This window comes from Stegostoma tigrinum, chromosome 25 (assembly GCF_030684315.1).
Source record: "Stegostoma tigrinum isolate sSteTig4 chromosome 25, sSteTig4.hap1, whole genome shotgun sequence".
NCBI lineage: Eukaryota > Metazoa > Chordata > Chondrichthyes > Orectolobiformes > Stegostomatidae > Stegostoma > Stegostoma tigrinum.
This window is the reverse complement of record NC_081378.1, coordinates 49,869,574-49,882,559: the sequence shown is the minus strand read 5'-3', so window position 1 is coordinate 49,882,559 and position 12,986 is coordinate 49,869,574. Positions and strand designations below refer to the sequence as shown.

Genomic DNA, 12,986 nt, shown 5'->3' with positions numbered 1-12,986 from the left:
GCCTTGCTGAAAACAAAATAAATTACATCAAATAGATTTCCCTAATCTATACACATATTCATCTCTTTGAAAAATTCAATCAAACTGGTCAGACATAACCATCCCTTAACAAAATTTAGAAGCCCACCCACATCCTCTGGCCTCCCTTTTGAGATAGCAGTCATAACTGACTGGTGTTTGCAGATTTGTTGCACCTGACACTGTTTGATGCTAGCGAACCATGGGGAGTGCACTGTTCCATGCTCTAAAATAAAAAAACTGAAATTATCCGCAAAACTCAGTAGGTCCAGCAGCATCCATGGGACGAAAGCAGAGTTAACGTTTCGAGTCCAGTGACTCTTTATCAGAATGGCCCGCAAACAGAAAAATGTTGTACTTAGGCTAGCAGCAAGATTTGTTTGTTGGGGAAGGAATGTTGAACAGGAAGGGGAGAGATGAACAGATAGGTACAGGCGGAGCCTAGAGGGGCAGAGAAATATGAAAGGGATAGGTAAACAAAATGATTATAGCCAACAGGCCAGGGCAGAAGAAAACCTGAATAAGTGTTTATAAGAGCTAACAGGAGATAAGCGTGACTAGTCTGTGCTGAAAGCAACTTACATCGCAACAGGACCAGATATGGAGATAGATAAAAAACTTGAAGAATGGCAGTAGGCTATAAAGTTATTGAGCTCATTGATGAGGCCTAGAGGCAGCATGGTCTCCAAGTGGAAAATGAGATATTGTTTTTCAAGCTTGCGCTGAGGTTTGCTGGAGGACTGCAGCAGGCTTGAAACAGAGACGTCCAAGGAACAGGGTGGTGTGTTCAAATGGCAGGCAACTGGAAGCTCAGGGTCATTTTTGCAGACACAATGCAGTGAGTTCTGCGAAGCGGTCACCCAGTCTACGTTTCGTCTCCTCAGTGTAGAGGAGACCACATTGTGACCAGCAAATGCAACAGATTAGAACGAGTGAAGTGCAGGTAAGTCGCAGCTTCACCTGGAAGATGTGTTTGGGACCTTGGATAGTGAGGAAGGAGGACGTAAACGGGCAGGTGTTATACCTTCTGTGTTTGCAAGGGAAAATGCCGTGGGACTGTGAAGAGATGTTAGGAGTAGAGGAGGAGTGGACCAAGGTATCCTCAAGGGAATGGCTCCTGTGGAATGTTAAGGAGGGGAGAGGAATATGTGTTTGGTCATGACAACCTGCTGAAGGTGATGGAAATGGCACCTTACAATCCTTTAGATGTGGAGGCTGGTGGGGTGGTAAGTGAGGACCAGGTGGGCCCTATCATTGTCCTGGGAGGGAAGGGAAGGGGTGAGAACAGAGTGCAGGAGATGGGCTCGACATTCCTAAGGACCCTGTCAACTCCACTAGCAGTGAATTCTCAGTTGTGAAGAAAAAGTGGACATTTCTGTGGGATGGTGGTATCATCAGAAGAGATGTGACAGAGATGAAGAAACGGTGAGAATGGGATGGAGTCCTTACACAAGCAGGATGTGAGAATGCGTAATTGAGGTATCAATGGAGTAGGCGGGTTTGTAGTGGATATTGGTAGACAGTCTATCCCCATGTGGAGATGGACTGGAGTGAAGGTGAGGGCAGGATGGAAACTGGAAGCGAACTTGATACATTTTTCCAGTTCAGAATGAGACAGGGATGCAGCACCGATGATGCTGTCATTGTACAGGAGAAAGCATTGTGGGAGGGACTTGCATAAGACTGGAACAAGGGATGTCCCATGCACCGTACAAAGATTGGCCTCATGGACACAACTTTGACCTGGAGCAGGTTCGCTCTTTGTCCACCAGAAAGTTTACCGAAACATTAATTGAATTTCAAGGTCCAAATAGTTTGGAAGTTGGGGCAGAACCTTGTGGAAAGACACGAGGTACATATACAAAATTGCCTGGAATAAGATTCAAAACAACCTAAACACACAATTCGTCTTCCTCCCACCCCAGTCAGGAAACCTACCTGATCCAGGAGACTGCTGGGTGCACCTTTGTAATAGAGATGCGTCTGACGTACTGCAGTACAGCAGTTCTGTTTGCCATACAGCTTTTTTCAGAATCATACAACAAACACAGTGTCTTTTTACCACGGGATGACTCCGGCAATACACATCTTACTGAGGTGTTGCTGCTAATGGTGCAGTTGCTGGATCTGGGTTAAAAAATATATTGCAGAACATTAATAATTAATAATCACTGGCTACTGTTAAATTTTTTTTGTGATTGTTTTTATGATCAGGTATCTCTGCTACATGAGAGAAATTCCTTAATCACTCACAGATCATGGGCAGAGCCAGAATGACTGTTAATCTACATTAATAAACACTCTTCCCCTGCAAACAAGGCTGGTGTGGATTGAGTGTGGTTCACTCAAGTTGTCCGAAAACTAAAACCAAACCTTTCCGGACTGAAATTAAGTTGATAAAAGTTGGTATATATAGCAAAATCTGTCCTCTGTCAGCATGACATATATTGTGGTCATGTTCATCGAAATAATAGAATCCCTAACATGTGGAAGCAGGCCATTCAGCCCACTGAGTGCACACCAACTCTCTGAAGAGTCTCCCAACCAGACCCACCCCATCGCTGTAGTCCTGCACTTCCCATGGCTAAGTCACTTAGCCTGCACATCCCTGGACACTGTGGGCAATTTAGCATGGCCAATCCATGTAACCTGCACATCTTTGCACTGTGGGAGGAAACTGCAGGATCCAGCAGAAACCCCCACAGACATGGGCAGAATGTGCAAACTTTGTATAGACAGTCACCCAAGACTGGAATCGAATTTGGTTCCCTGGTGCTATGAGGTCATTGTGCTAACAACTGAGCCCCTGAATCATCTGAGATACCTCAAGCAGATGCAGTACCACCAATCATTCTTCTTGGTATTAGCCTAATTTACTGACACCAAGTGCTGATGGATATCCACGCTTAATTTTCAGCAAATGAATATACAGTATTAATGAACAGAAAAAGTTTATTACTGAGTACTTATTAGTTAATTACATTGTACACAAGTTAAATGATAGTCTCTTGCAACACTTCAGACTGCAGTAAGTACACATTATTGTTAGCTACATTGAGCTTAGCACTGGCAACTGACACTGCAACATTGGTTAACATCGAAATATACGTTAGCTCCTACCAGAAGCAGTCTGATGGGTAGGGTTTACTTTAAATGTCAATTAGCCATTTGCTGTACTAACTGTCTTATAAAATAGAAGTTTGGAACTTGCTTCATCAAAACACTGTTATTGCTTGATCAAGTGTTAATGGTAAACCTGGGTATTGATAGATTGTTGTTAACCAAAGTTATTAGGGGATATCAGATTGAGGTCAGTCTAGGTCACACATTAGTCATGACCACATTGGTGGGTCAACATCTTGGCCAAAGGGGTTCTGCTTCCTTTCATGTTGCTGCATAAAGTCAAAGAATTACCATTTTAGACAATGCAAACAAAACAAAATCTAATTATTCTTGTCTTGCTCCAAATTTGCACTTACTTGGCTGTAACAGATTCACTTATTCCTTTGATGAGAATCTTAGCACTCATTCCAACATCTAGACCAGTCCCAGTGATGTTGACCGTGAGTCCCCCAGATATGTACACGCGGTTTGGTGTTACAGCTGTAACAACTGGATCCTTATTGAAGAACAGAGTTTTAGTAATCATGAGTTCTTAGAAAAGAAAACTTCTACAGCACCTTTCATGACCTCAGGATGTTCCAAAATCCTTCACAGCCACTGAAGTACTTGTGAAGTGCGGTTGGTCTTATAATGTAGGAATCAAGGGGAAATCGATCTGTGCCTACAAAATTCAGTGTGAAAAATGACCAAATAAACCATTTTTCAGTTATGTTGGACAAGGAATAAACATTGGCTAGGATCCCGGGGGAGAAATGAATTCCTCCCCAAGTTGTGCTATAGGATATTTTGGACCCACCTGAAAGCTTCAGAACAATGTGTCTGATAGCACTAACAACAGTGTTAAACTGCTGTGTTAGTCTCGATTATTTGCTTGTGCCTCTGGAATTGACTTTGACCCCATGAACCTTCTGGTTCAGCCAGGTACAAGAAGTGCTGTCAGCTGACGCACAGTAAATCCTTTCCTCGTCACCCTCTGTATTTGATACCATGACATCAAATCCCTTGCAGGCTCATCAATTAACTGCACGTAATAAACCAAATGAGATTCTACCACATTCAAAAGGTAGCCATGATGTGCAGGTGCCGGTGTTGGACTAGGGCGGTCAACCACAGGAGTCACACAACACCAGGTTATAGTCCAACAGGCTTATTTGAAATCACAAGCTTTTGGAGTGTAGCCCCTAGGTCAGGTAACTCTTCACCAGGCAAGGGGCCATGCTCCGAAAGCTTATGATTTCAAGTGAGCCTGTTGGACTATAACCTGGTGTCGTGTGACTCCTGACGTTGACCACATTCAGAAGGTTACTGGAACAAGGTGTAAAACTTTGTTAGAGCAAATGAGATATACGATATTGGAATTGGGTCAGTCTGCATGCATTTACTGATGTTTATAGTCCAATTGAATTTTCTCTTAATCCGTCTGCCTTTTGAGCCTTCTGCACCATTCAATGCAATCAGTGCTGCTCATCCAACTCAGTCCCTTGTTTCCACTTTCTTCCCATACTCTTTGATCAAGGCCTAAGAACTATATCTAACCCCTTCTTTACAGCATTCAATGTTTTGGCCTCAACCACTTCCTGTGGCAGAGAATTCCACAGGCATCCCACTCTCTGGGTGAAGAAATTTCTCCTTATCTCAGTCCTAAATGGTCCACCCCATATTCTGAGATTGGGGCCCCTAGTTCTGCATTCCTTAGTCATCAGGAACATCCTTCCTGTGTTTACCCTGTCTAATCCCGTTAGAATTTTATAGGTTTCTTAATCTCCTGCAGACATGGGTTTGAATCTTACCATGGCAGATGGTGAAATTTGAATTCTGTTTTAAAAACTCTTGATTTAAAAGCTACTCTAATTGCTGCAAATATCCATTTGAGTCACTAATAGCCTGTAGGGAAGGAAATCTGCCATCCTTAGCTGGTCTAACTTACATGTGACTCCAGGCCCACAACAGCATTGCTGTTGACTATTAATTGCTTCTGAAAACCATTCTGAAATGTGCAAAAATGCTGATCTTGTCAGTGATGACCACATCCCATAAATGAAACATAATTCTGAGGAAGAAAGTGTAAGAAACTCTCTTTACTTCAGGTTATTAACTTCTTAACAGGATACCAGTTTTGGTGAATTGACCACAAGAGTCCAACCATGAATCTAGCTCACCCAAAGATGAACAGATTATTAAAGGTGGCGAAGAGACAGAACAGTCAACTGTGCACATATTGCATGACCTGGGACTGAGGCAAGTTGTATTCCTACAGATTATTCATTCACGATCATAACCATAAACAATACACAATCAAAGCTTTATTTAGATAATTCCAACATGAACCACAGTTGACTTGGAGTATTCCTTACCATACAAATCCTTTCTGGTGAACAAAAAGCACAGCCTGGCTTCTGGACATCGCAACTATAAACTGTTAAGAGAAAGATCTTAATAGAATTGGAATGTAAACTTGAGTGCAGCAAGGAAGCTTATTTGTCAGTAACAAGGTTATTTTCCACAATAAACTGGAAGCGTGCAGCTCCAGCAACACTCAAGAAGCTTGACACCATCCAGGACAAAGCAGCCGGCTTGATTGTCATCACATCCATAAGCATCCACTTCCTCCACCATTAACACTCAGTAGCAGCAGTGTGTACTGTCTATAAGATGCACTGCAGCAATTTGCCAAAGATCCTCAGACAGCACCTTCCAAACCCACGACCACTTCCATCTAAAAGGACAAGTGCAACAGATATACATAGGAACACCACTCCCTGCAGGATCCTCTCCAAGCCACTCATCAGCTTGAATTGGAAATGTATCTCCGTTCTTTCAGGGTCACTGGGTGAAAATCTTGAAATTCGCTCCCTAAGGCCATTGTGGGTCAACCCACAGCACATGGACTGCAGTGGTCCAAGTAGGCAGCTCAACCCCACCTTCTCAAGGGGCAACTAGGGACGGCTAATAAATACTGGTCTAACCAGTGACTCCCATGTCCCACAAGTAAAAAAAACATGTTTTAGGATGGAAACATTTCTATTTATTTTGAAAGCAAATCTTGCAATGTTAATATTTCACAATTGTTCAGAAAAACAATCAATTTAAACAAGTAGGTTAATGGGAGATACAAATGTACACCTGAACACAACTGCTACCATGTTCACTAGTTTATTAAGAAATGGTGTTTGACCATTAGGAAGTGAAAGTGGTCTTCGTTGTTTGTCTAAAATAGACCAAAGGTCACTGTTCAAGATTCCCAACCTCCACTTCATCTCAGACCATTGTCAACAACATCGAGATCAAAGGCTAGGTAAAGGGCTAGGGTGTAATTAGGTGATACTTCTGAACAGGACTGAACACAGATACAAATTATAATTTTGTTCATGAAATTATCATTGTCCGATCATGGGGCAGCATGGTGGCTCAGTGTTTAGCACTGCAGCCTCACAGCACCGGGGACCTGGGTTCGATTCCACCCTCAGGCAACTGTCTGTGTGGAGTGTGCACATTCTCCCTGTGTCTGTGTGGATTTCCTTCGGGTGACCCAGTTTCCTCCCACAGTCCAAAGATGTGTAGACTAAGTGGATTGGCCATGCTGAATTGCCCCCAGTGTCCAGGGAAGTTTAGGTTAGGTGGGTGAGACATGGGGAAATGCAGGGTTAGGGGAATAGGCCTGGGTGGGATGCTCTTCAAAGGGGCAGTGTGGACTTGTTGGGCTGAATGGCCTGTTTTCACACTATACGGATTCTGTGACTCTATCAGCCATGATCTCACTGAATGATGGAAAATTCTCATGGGATAGCCTACTTCTTATGGTCTAACACAGAATTGTCAGGCTCTAGCTCAGGGATGGAGTCATCAGGAGGAACGCATAAAATTTTAGATCAAGACTACCCCAGTTTGGCTGGCTGCCCCCAGAGTTATGTAACAGCTACAGCACTGTTAACTGGCTTGAAGAGAGCCTTCGATCCCCTTTCAGAAGCAAGTTCCATCTTAGTGGGCTGGCAAAGTTAAGCAGGGTCGGGGGTGGGGCATTGCCAGGAACCCCATGGCATAGCACCCAGTCTTACAGCACATCCCCACCCACATGCCAACACACGCCCAGCCTTTTGTGTCTGTACAAGGAGCCAGGTAATCATGGATATATGGTATTTACTGATGAGGTTTCAGCCTCCTCGCTATGTTCAGGATTGAATGTCTGTTCAGAGACTGAAGCTGAATCTCATCTCCACTGTTAAATTCTAAAGGATCAATTACCTGTGATATTGTTCGGATTATCAATAATGTAGCTGGAATTTTTACTGTAGACAACATTCACAGGAATGAGCCGTCTTTCATTCACAAACTGCAAAATATAAGCAACAATGTCCAATTTAGTAAATGGCCACAGATCCTCACGTGCATTTTTGTTAAACTAACATTAAAAAAAATCAAATGCCGACAAAGAGCTGTGTTTACAAGTTACCCATGAAGGAAGAAGGCAGTTCCTAAAACAGGGTACCATGACATTGGCATTGTGTCTGTGGATGCTTGTATCCTGCTGTGATTTTCACTCGTACCTAGGAAGGTCTTGGGAGGGTTACCAGTCCTGATGGAGACAACAGTACAGGCCCAAAAAAATTCCAAATGATTACCCACACTAACACCAACATTGGCATTGACACCTCTCATTCTTCAAATTGCAAAACTAATTGATGAAAGTTAAAAGTTAAATCATGAATCGGGTTGATATTTCCTTGAACACAGTCAAACAGTGAAAGGTCAAGGGAGTGCAGGCTGAGAAGACACAGTGTACTTTTCAAACAATGTAACCCATTACACGAACCTGAGGTCTGACACACTGGATGACCGATTCCCCGATCCACTTGGCCGCTTGTAGCTTCCCATCGAACGTACAATTCAGGTCAACATTAGAATTCTGCAAAACATTGTATTGTGAAGCTTCCTCGAAGATTTATAATTTAGGACACAACTTTCCATTCCATTATGAACAAAGATGCAGCAGAAAATTTAGAAAATCATAATCCAACTGGGCAGACGCAACACTATTTTGTCCACGGGAAATCCTGTTTGACAAATGTTTTCGAGTTCTTCGAGGATGTAATGACTGGAGTTGGGAAAGGGATGCAGCATGTTTGGATTTCTGAAAGGCATTTGACAACTTGCCACATAACAGGCTACTTGTCAAATGCTCACCGTGTTAAGGTCACACATTAGCATTGATACCTAACCGATAGGAAACAGAGGGTGGAATTTAATGGAATTGGAAGTGGGCAGCAGTTAATCAGGTGCAGGGTGCGAAACTTATCACCTATCTAATCCTGCTTCAATTAGGTTTGAGCCAGGAAGGTACATGGACAGCCTTCCTGCCTGGACACTAGTCGAATACTGTCACCTCACTATTGATGAAACTCAGCGAGCAGTAGACAGAAGACAGGAAGCCCTAAAGGGAAAACCCTGTGAGGTTGGCTTACGGACTCTCAGGAGTCCCTCGGTCAAAGATCATTTACCAAGGGTCTACACATTGGGAAAAAAGTTGGGTTTGCTTAGAACCTGCCCTTTCTCCCAGATGACCTGACTCTCCACTCCTAGCCAGAGATCCCAGCCCTTCTCAATCACCCAAGGTCTGGATCATTAAGCTGTGATCAGTCCACTGCTGGCAACTTCTAGCACCAATGGAGGCTGAGGTGACACAGGGCACACGCCAGTTCTCTAGCCAGCCCACAAGAACCCTGGTGTCAGGATGGATGTCTCACTTCCACATAGACAAGTTTTAACCAGTGGATTGCCACAGGGATGAGGATGAATCAATGCTGCGGTGTCCATCTGTATTGTTCTATATGAATGACTTAAGTGAAGAAGACGAGTGCATGATAACAATGTTTACTGGTGGTATGGAAATTTCCAGGAAAGCAAGATGTGAGGAGGAATCAGCAAAAGAGATGTCAATAGGTGCAGTGAGTGGGCAAAAAAAATTTGCAGACAATATAGAATGTGGAAAAACAGAAAGTAACAGAGCAGATTTTTAATCTACAATGCCAGTACTAATTGTGTGCTTAAAATGCCCATTGTAATCAAGAATCAACTGATCTTTAAGATCAGGGGTTGGCGTTTTACAGAAAGACACATTCCCAGTTCCTATGCTCGAAGGAAATGGTGCTGTTGAGCCCACTGACCCAAAGGCCAGGTACTCAGCAGCAATAACATGCTGAGCACAGTCTTCATGGATTCAGAGTGAGACCTCTGGCCCCGTCAGATGTGGGAGAACCAGGCCCCAGGAGTGCTAGTAAATTACCCGGCTCCTCTGAAATATCAGCAGCACCTGACCAAGTGGAGAAACACCATGACGCCTGGACTTGGGTATGTCTGGGACTTTGGACGGGTCTCATGGTGCAACCCAGTGAGAGGGAAGGCTGGTGTACGGACGGATCTGAGAGCACAGGGGCATGACGATTTCTAAATTGGAGGTGGGGGGGGTAAGTGTTAAACTTGGGAGGATGGGTTCAATGAGCCTCTAAAGGAGGCAATACCCCATTACTGCCTGCCTCTACCTTCCCCTGCCCAATATAAATCAGGAGCAGAGGAATTCATTCGTCACTTCAGAACCTCAATGGGTCCAAAGTGGGCAGGCTGTCTGGCACTTTTCACATCCTCAGTCACCTCAGACGGGTCAAAGGTGGTTGTAAACGTGTCTATAAACTGGATTTTAACCTCATGGACCAAGAGAGCCTCACTTTGAGCATGCTGGATGTGCTGGGAAAGGTTGAGATATAAAATCGAAGATTCTTAGGGGACTTGACAGGGTAGATGCTGAAAGATTGTTTCCCCTTCCAGCAGTGTCTAGGACCAAAGGACATCCTCTCAGAATAAGGAGTCACCCTTTTAAGACAGAGATCAGGATGGGTTTATTGTCTAAGAGGGTTGTGAATTTGTGGAATTCTTTCCCTCAGGGAGCCCTCAAGGCTGGGTCATTAGGTATATTCAAGGCTGAAACAGAGAGGTTTTTAAGCTGAAAGGGAATCAAGGATTATGGGGAAAAGGCAGAAAAGTAGAGATGAAGATTATCGGATCAGCCGTGATCTCATTGAATGGTGAAACAGATTTAATGCGCCAAATCACCTCCTTCTGCTCTTGAATCTGACGGCCTTATGGGTGCACCCACAGTGCTGTTAGAATGGCTGTTGGAGGGCTTTGACTCATTTGTTACGCATGAACCTGCAGGTGAGGGTCATGCATGTTTGCAGAAATTCTATCACCCCAGTGTAAGTTACTTTTTGAGCTACAGAACATGAACGGACAGACCGCACAGTTAATTGAAAACTCTTTCACAGAAGGCATGTCAGACTTCACTGCACTTCTTGTCGCTTCAGAAGCCAAGAATATCAGCCAAACACTTTTCAGTATCAGCCAAGACATTAATTAAGTTTAACAGGGAATTCAGTAATTTTCTATTGTGATATAAGGGGCAGCAAATAGTCCAATGTATTAGAGACAGGGAAGGGGGTTGCCTGGATTGTTCTATGCTCTTTTGTTTACTTGATGGACTGAATGGCCTCCATTGGTGCAATAGGAGTCTGTGACCAGGAATCTAGATCAAGACCATCATGCTCCTTGGAAACTCCCTCTGAACTCTTTTCACACAACCTGCGATGAGGTATTTCTCAAAGAATTTAGCAATCTTCCTGTTCAGGAAAAAAGTTTAAAAAAAGCTGCCATGCTATTGACCTTGTGATTACAAGCCCGTGATTCCGCCTTGCACACAGCACAAAGAGGAACCAGCTTGTTGAAACAGGAAATCAGTTGATTCATATTTATAATATCTGTAAACAGTCATACATTGTTCTGCTCCAATCTTGTTAGTCAGTCAAGAATTGATGATCTTTACAACTTTTAGGTACAACACAGGGGATGGTGAATGTTTAGTGTGCACCCAAGAGCAATTTGACAATTCCCTTTTATCTATTTATTGGATGCATTACATCTGAGAGTGATATTCCTTGCCCATCCCTGGTTGATTGAGGACATTCTTACAAAATCGTGGAATTTTTTTGTACGAAAAGAGGCCATTCAATCCAATGTGTCTGTACCAGCTCCCAAGGGATCTACCGAACTACTCTCATTGTCCAGCATTATTTTCGGCCTGCTAACTTAATCCTTCTCAAATATATATCCAGCTCTCTTGTGAAACCTCCCAAGAAATCTGTCTCCACCACTCTCCCAGCCAGCATGTTCCAAATCCTAACTCCTCACTCTAAGCTCTCTTGCTGACAATCTTGAACTTGTGATCCCATATTGCTGCAGCATGTGGGGTGAGGAGCTGCCTCAGTGGGTCAGAGATCCCAACACCTGACAAACTGGCCTCGGGTACAACGACCAGTGCCCGTGTTAGGATGGGTGGTCAGTTGAAGGGGAGCTTGGAGATTGTGATCTTCCCAAGTAGCTGCTCCCAATGCCCTTCTAGGTGCAACTTTGCTAGTTCAATGATTGTTCAAGGACTCAGTTCACAATAGATGGTCTTTCTTTAATTGATTTATACGAATTATTCTTGCGGTAATATTCCTAAAAAAATTTTGCAATCAGGATGTTAGCTCAAAGTACTTTTCCCTTTCAACAAACAACTTTAAGAAGAGACTAAATATCCAATCCTAGCTAAAAGTGTTAATTTTTAATGAATGGCGACCCTGACCTTGACCTTGCTGTTTCAAGCCATAAAATAAACATGGAAACATAGAAGATAGCAGCAGGAGTAGGCTATTCAGCCCCTTGTGCCTGCTCCAGCATTCATTTTGACCATAGCTGATCATTTAAAACCATACCCTAATCCTCCCCTGTCCCTCCTGTCCTTTGGTCCCATTAGCCACGGAAGATTTATTGAAAATACATAATGTTTTGACCTCAACCGCTTTCTGTTGTGGTGAATTCCACTCTCTGGGTGAAGAAATTTCTCCTCAACTCAGAACTAAAAGGTTTCATTCTTATCCTTGAACTATGACCCCTGGTTCTGAACTCCCCCACCATCAGAATATCCTTCCTGCTTCTAGCCTGTAGAGTCCTGTTAGAACTTGATAGGTTTCTAAAAGATCTTCTCTCATTCTTCTAAACCTCAATGAATATGTCCTAACTGACTCAATCTCTGCTCATACGTCAGTTCTGCCAATCCAGGAATCCATTCGGCAAACCTTCACAGCACTCCCTGCACAGCACGAACATCCTTCCCAACATAAGGAGACCAAAACTGCGCATAATACTTCAGGCAAATTCTCATCAATGCCCTGTATAATTACAGCAAAACATCCTGGTTCCTGTACCCAAAACATCTCACTTTGAAGGCCAACACATGGTTTGCCCTTTTCACCGCACTTACTTTCAGCAAATGGTGTATGAGGACACTCAAGTGTTGTTGAACAAACCTCTCTCTCAAGTTACAGCTATTCAAATGGAACGAGGTGATGGCCTAGTGGTATTATTGCTGGACTGTTGATCCAGGCAATGATCTGGGGACCTGTGTTCAAATCCTACCACAGCAGATGGTGGAGTTTGAATTCAATGGATATCTGGAATTAGGAGTCTAATGATGACCATGAAACCATTGCTGATTGTCAGGGGAGAAAACTCATCTGGCTCATTAATATCCTTTAGGGAAGGAAATCTGCCATCCTTACCTGGTCTGGCCTATATGTGACTCCAGACCCACAGTAACGTGGTTGACTTTGGGCAACCAGGGATGGGCAATAAGTGCTGCCTAGCCAGTGACACCCTCATCCTGTGAATGAATAAAGATTTTAAAAAATCCACCCTCCTTCTTTGTCCCAAAGTGGATAGCCTCACATTTTTCCACATTATGCTGCACCTGACATGCA

General features: G+C 43.5%; 1 protein-coding gene across 2 annotated transcripts in view; it reads right to left on the bottom strand.

Annotated features, from left to right (window-relative positions):
* The window catches only part of plxnc1 (plexin C1), a 111,649-nt gene that overhangs the window by 49,536 nt on the left and 49,127 nt on the right, over positions 1–12,986 (bottom strand). For both annotated transcript variants that reach the window (XM_048554594.2, XM_048554595.2), the window contains exons 10-14: positions 7,952–8,044; positions 7,384–7,471; positions 5,496–5,557; positions 3,498–3,637; positions 1,957–2,145 (exon numbers count right to left, since the gene is read on the bottom strand). In XM_048554594.2, the coding sequence (XP_048410551.1) occupies positions 1,957–2,145; positions 3,498–3,637; positions 5,496–5,557; positions 7,384–7,471; positions 7,952–8,044 (572 nt within the window). The remainder of the gene's footprint in view (positions 1–1,956; positions 2,146–3,497; positions 3,638–5,495; positions 5,558–7,383; positions 7,472–7,951; positions 8,045–12,986) is intronic.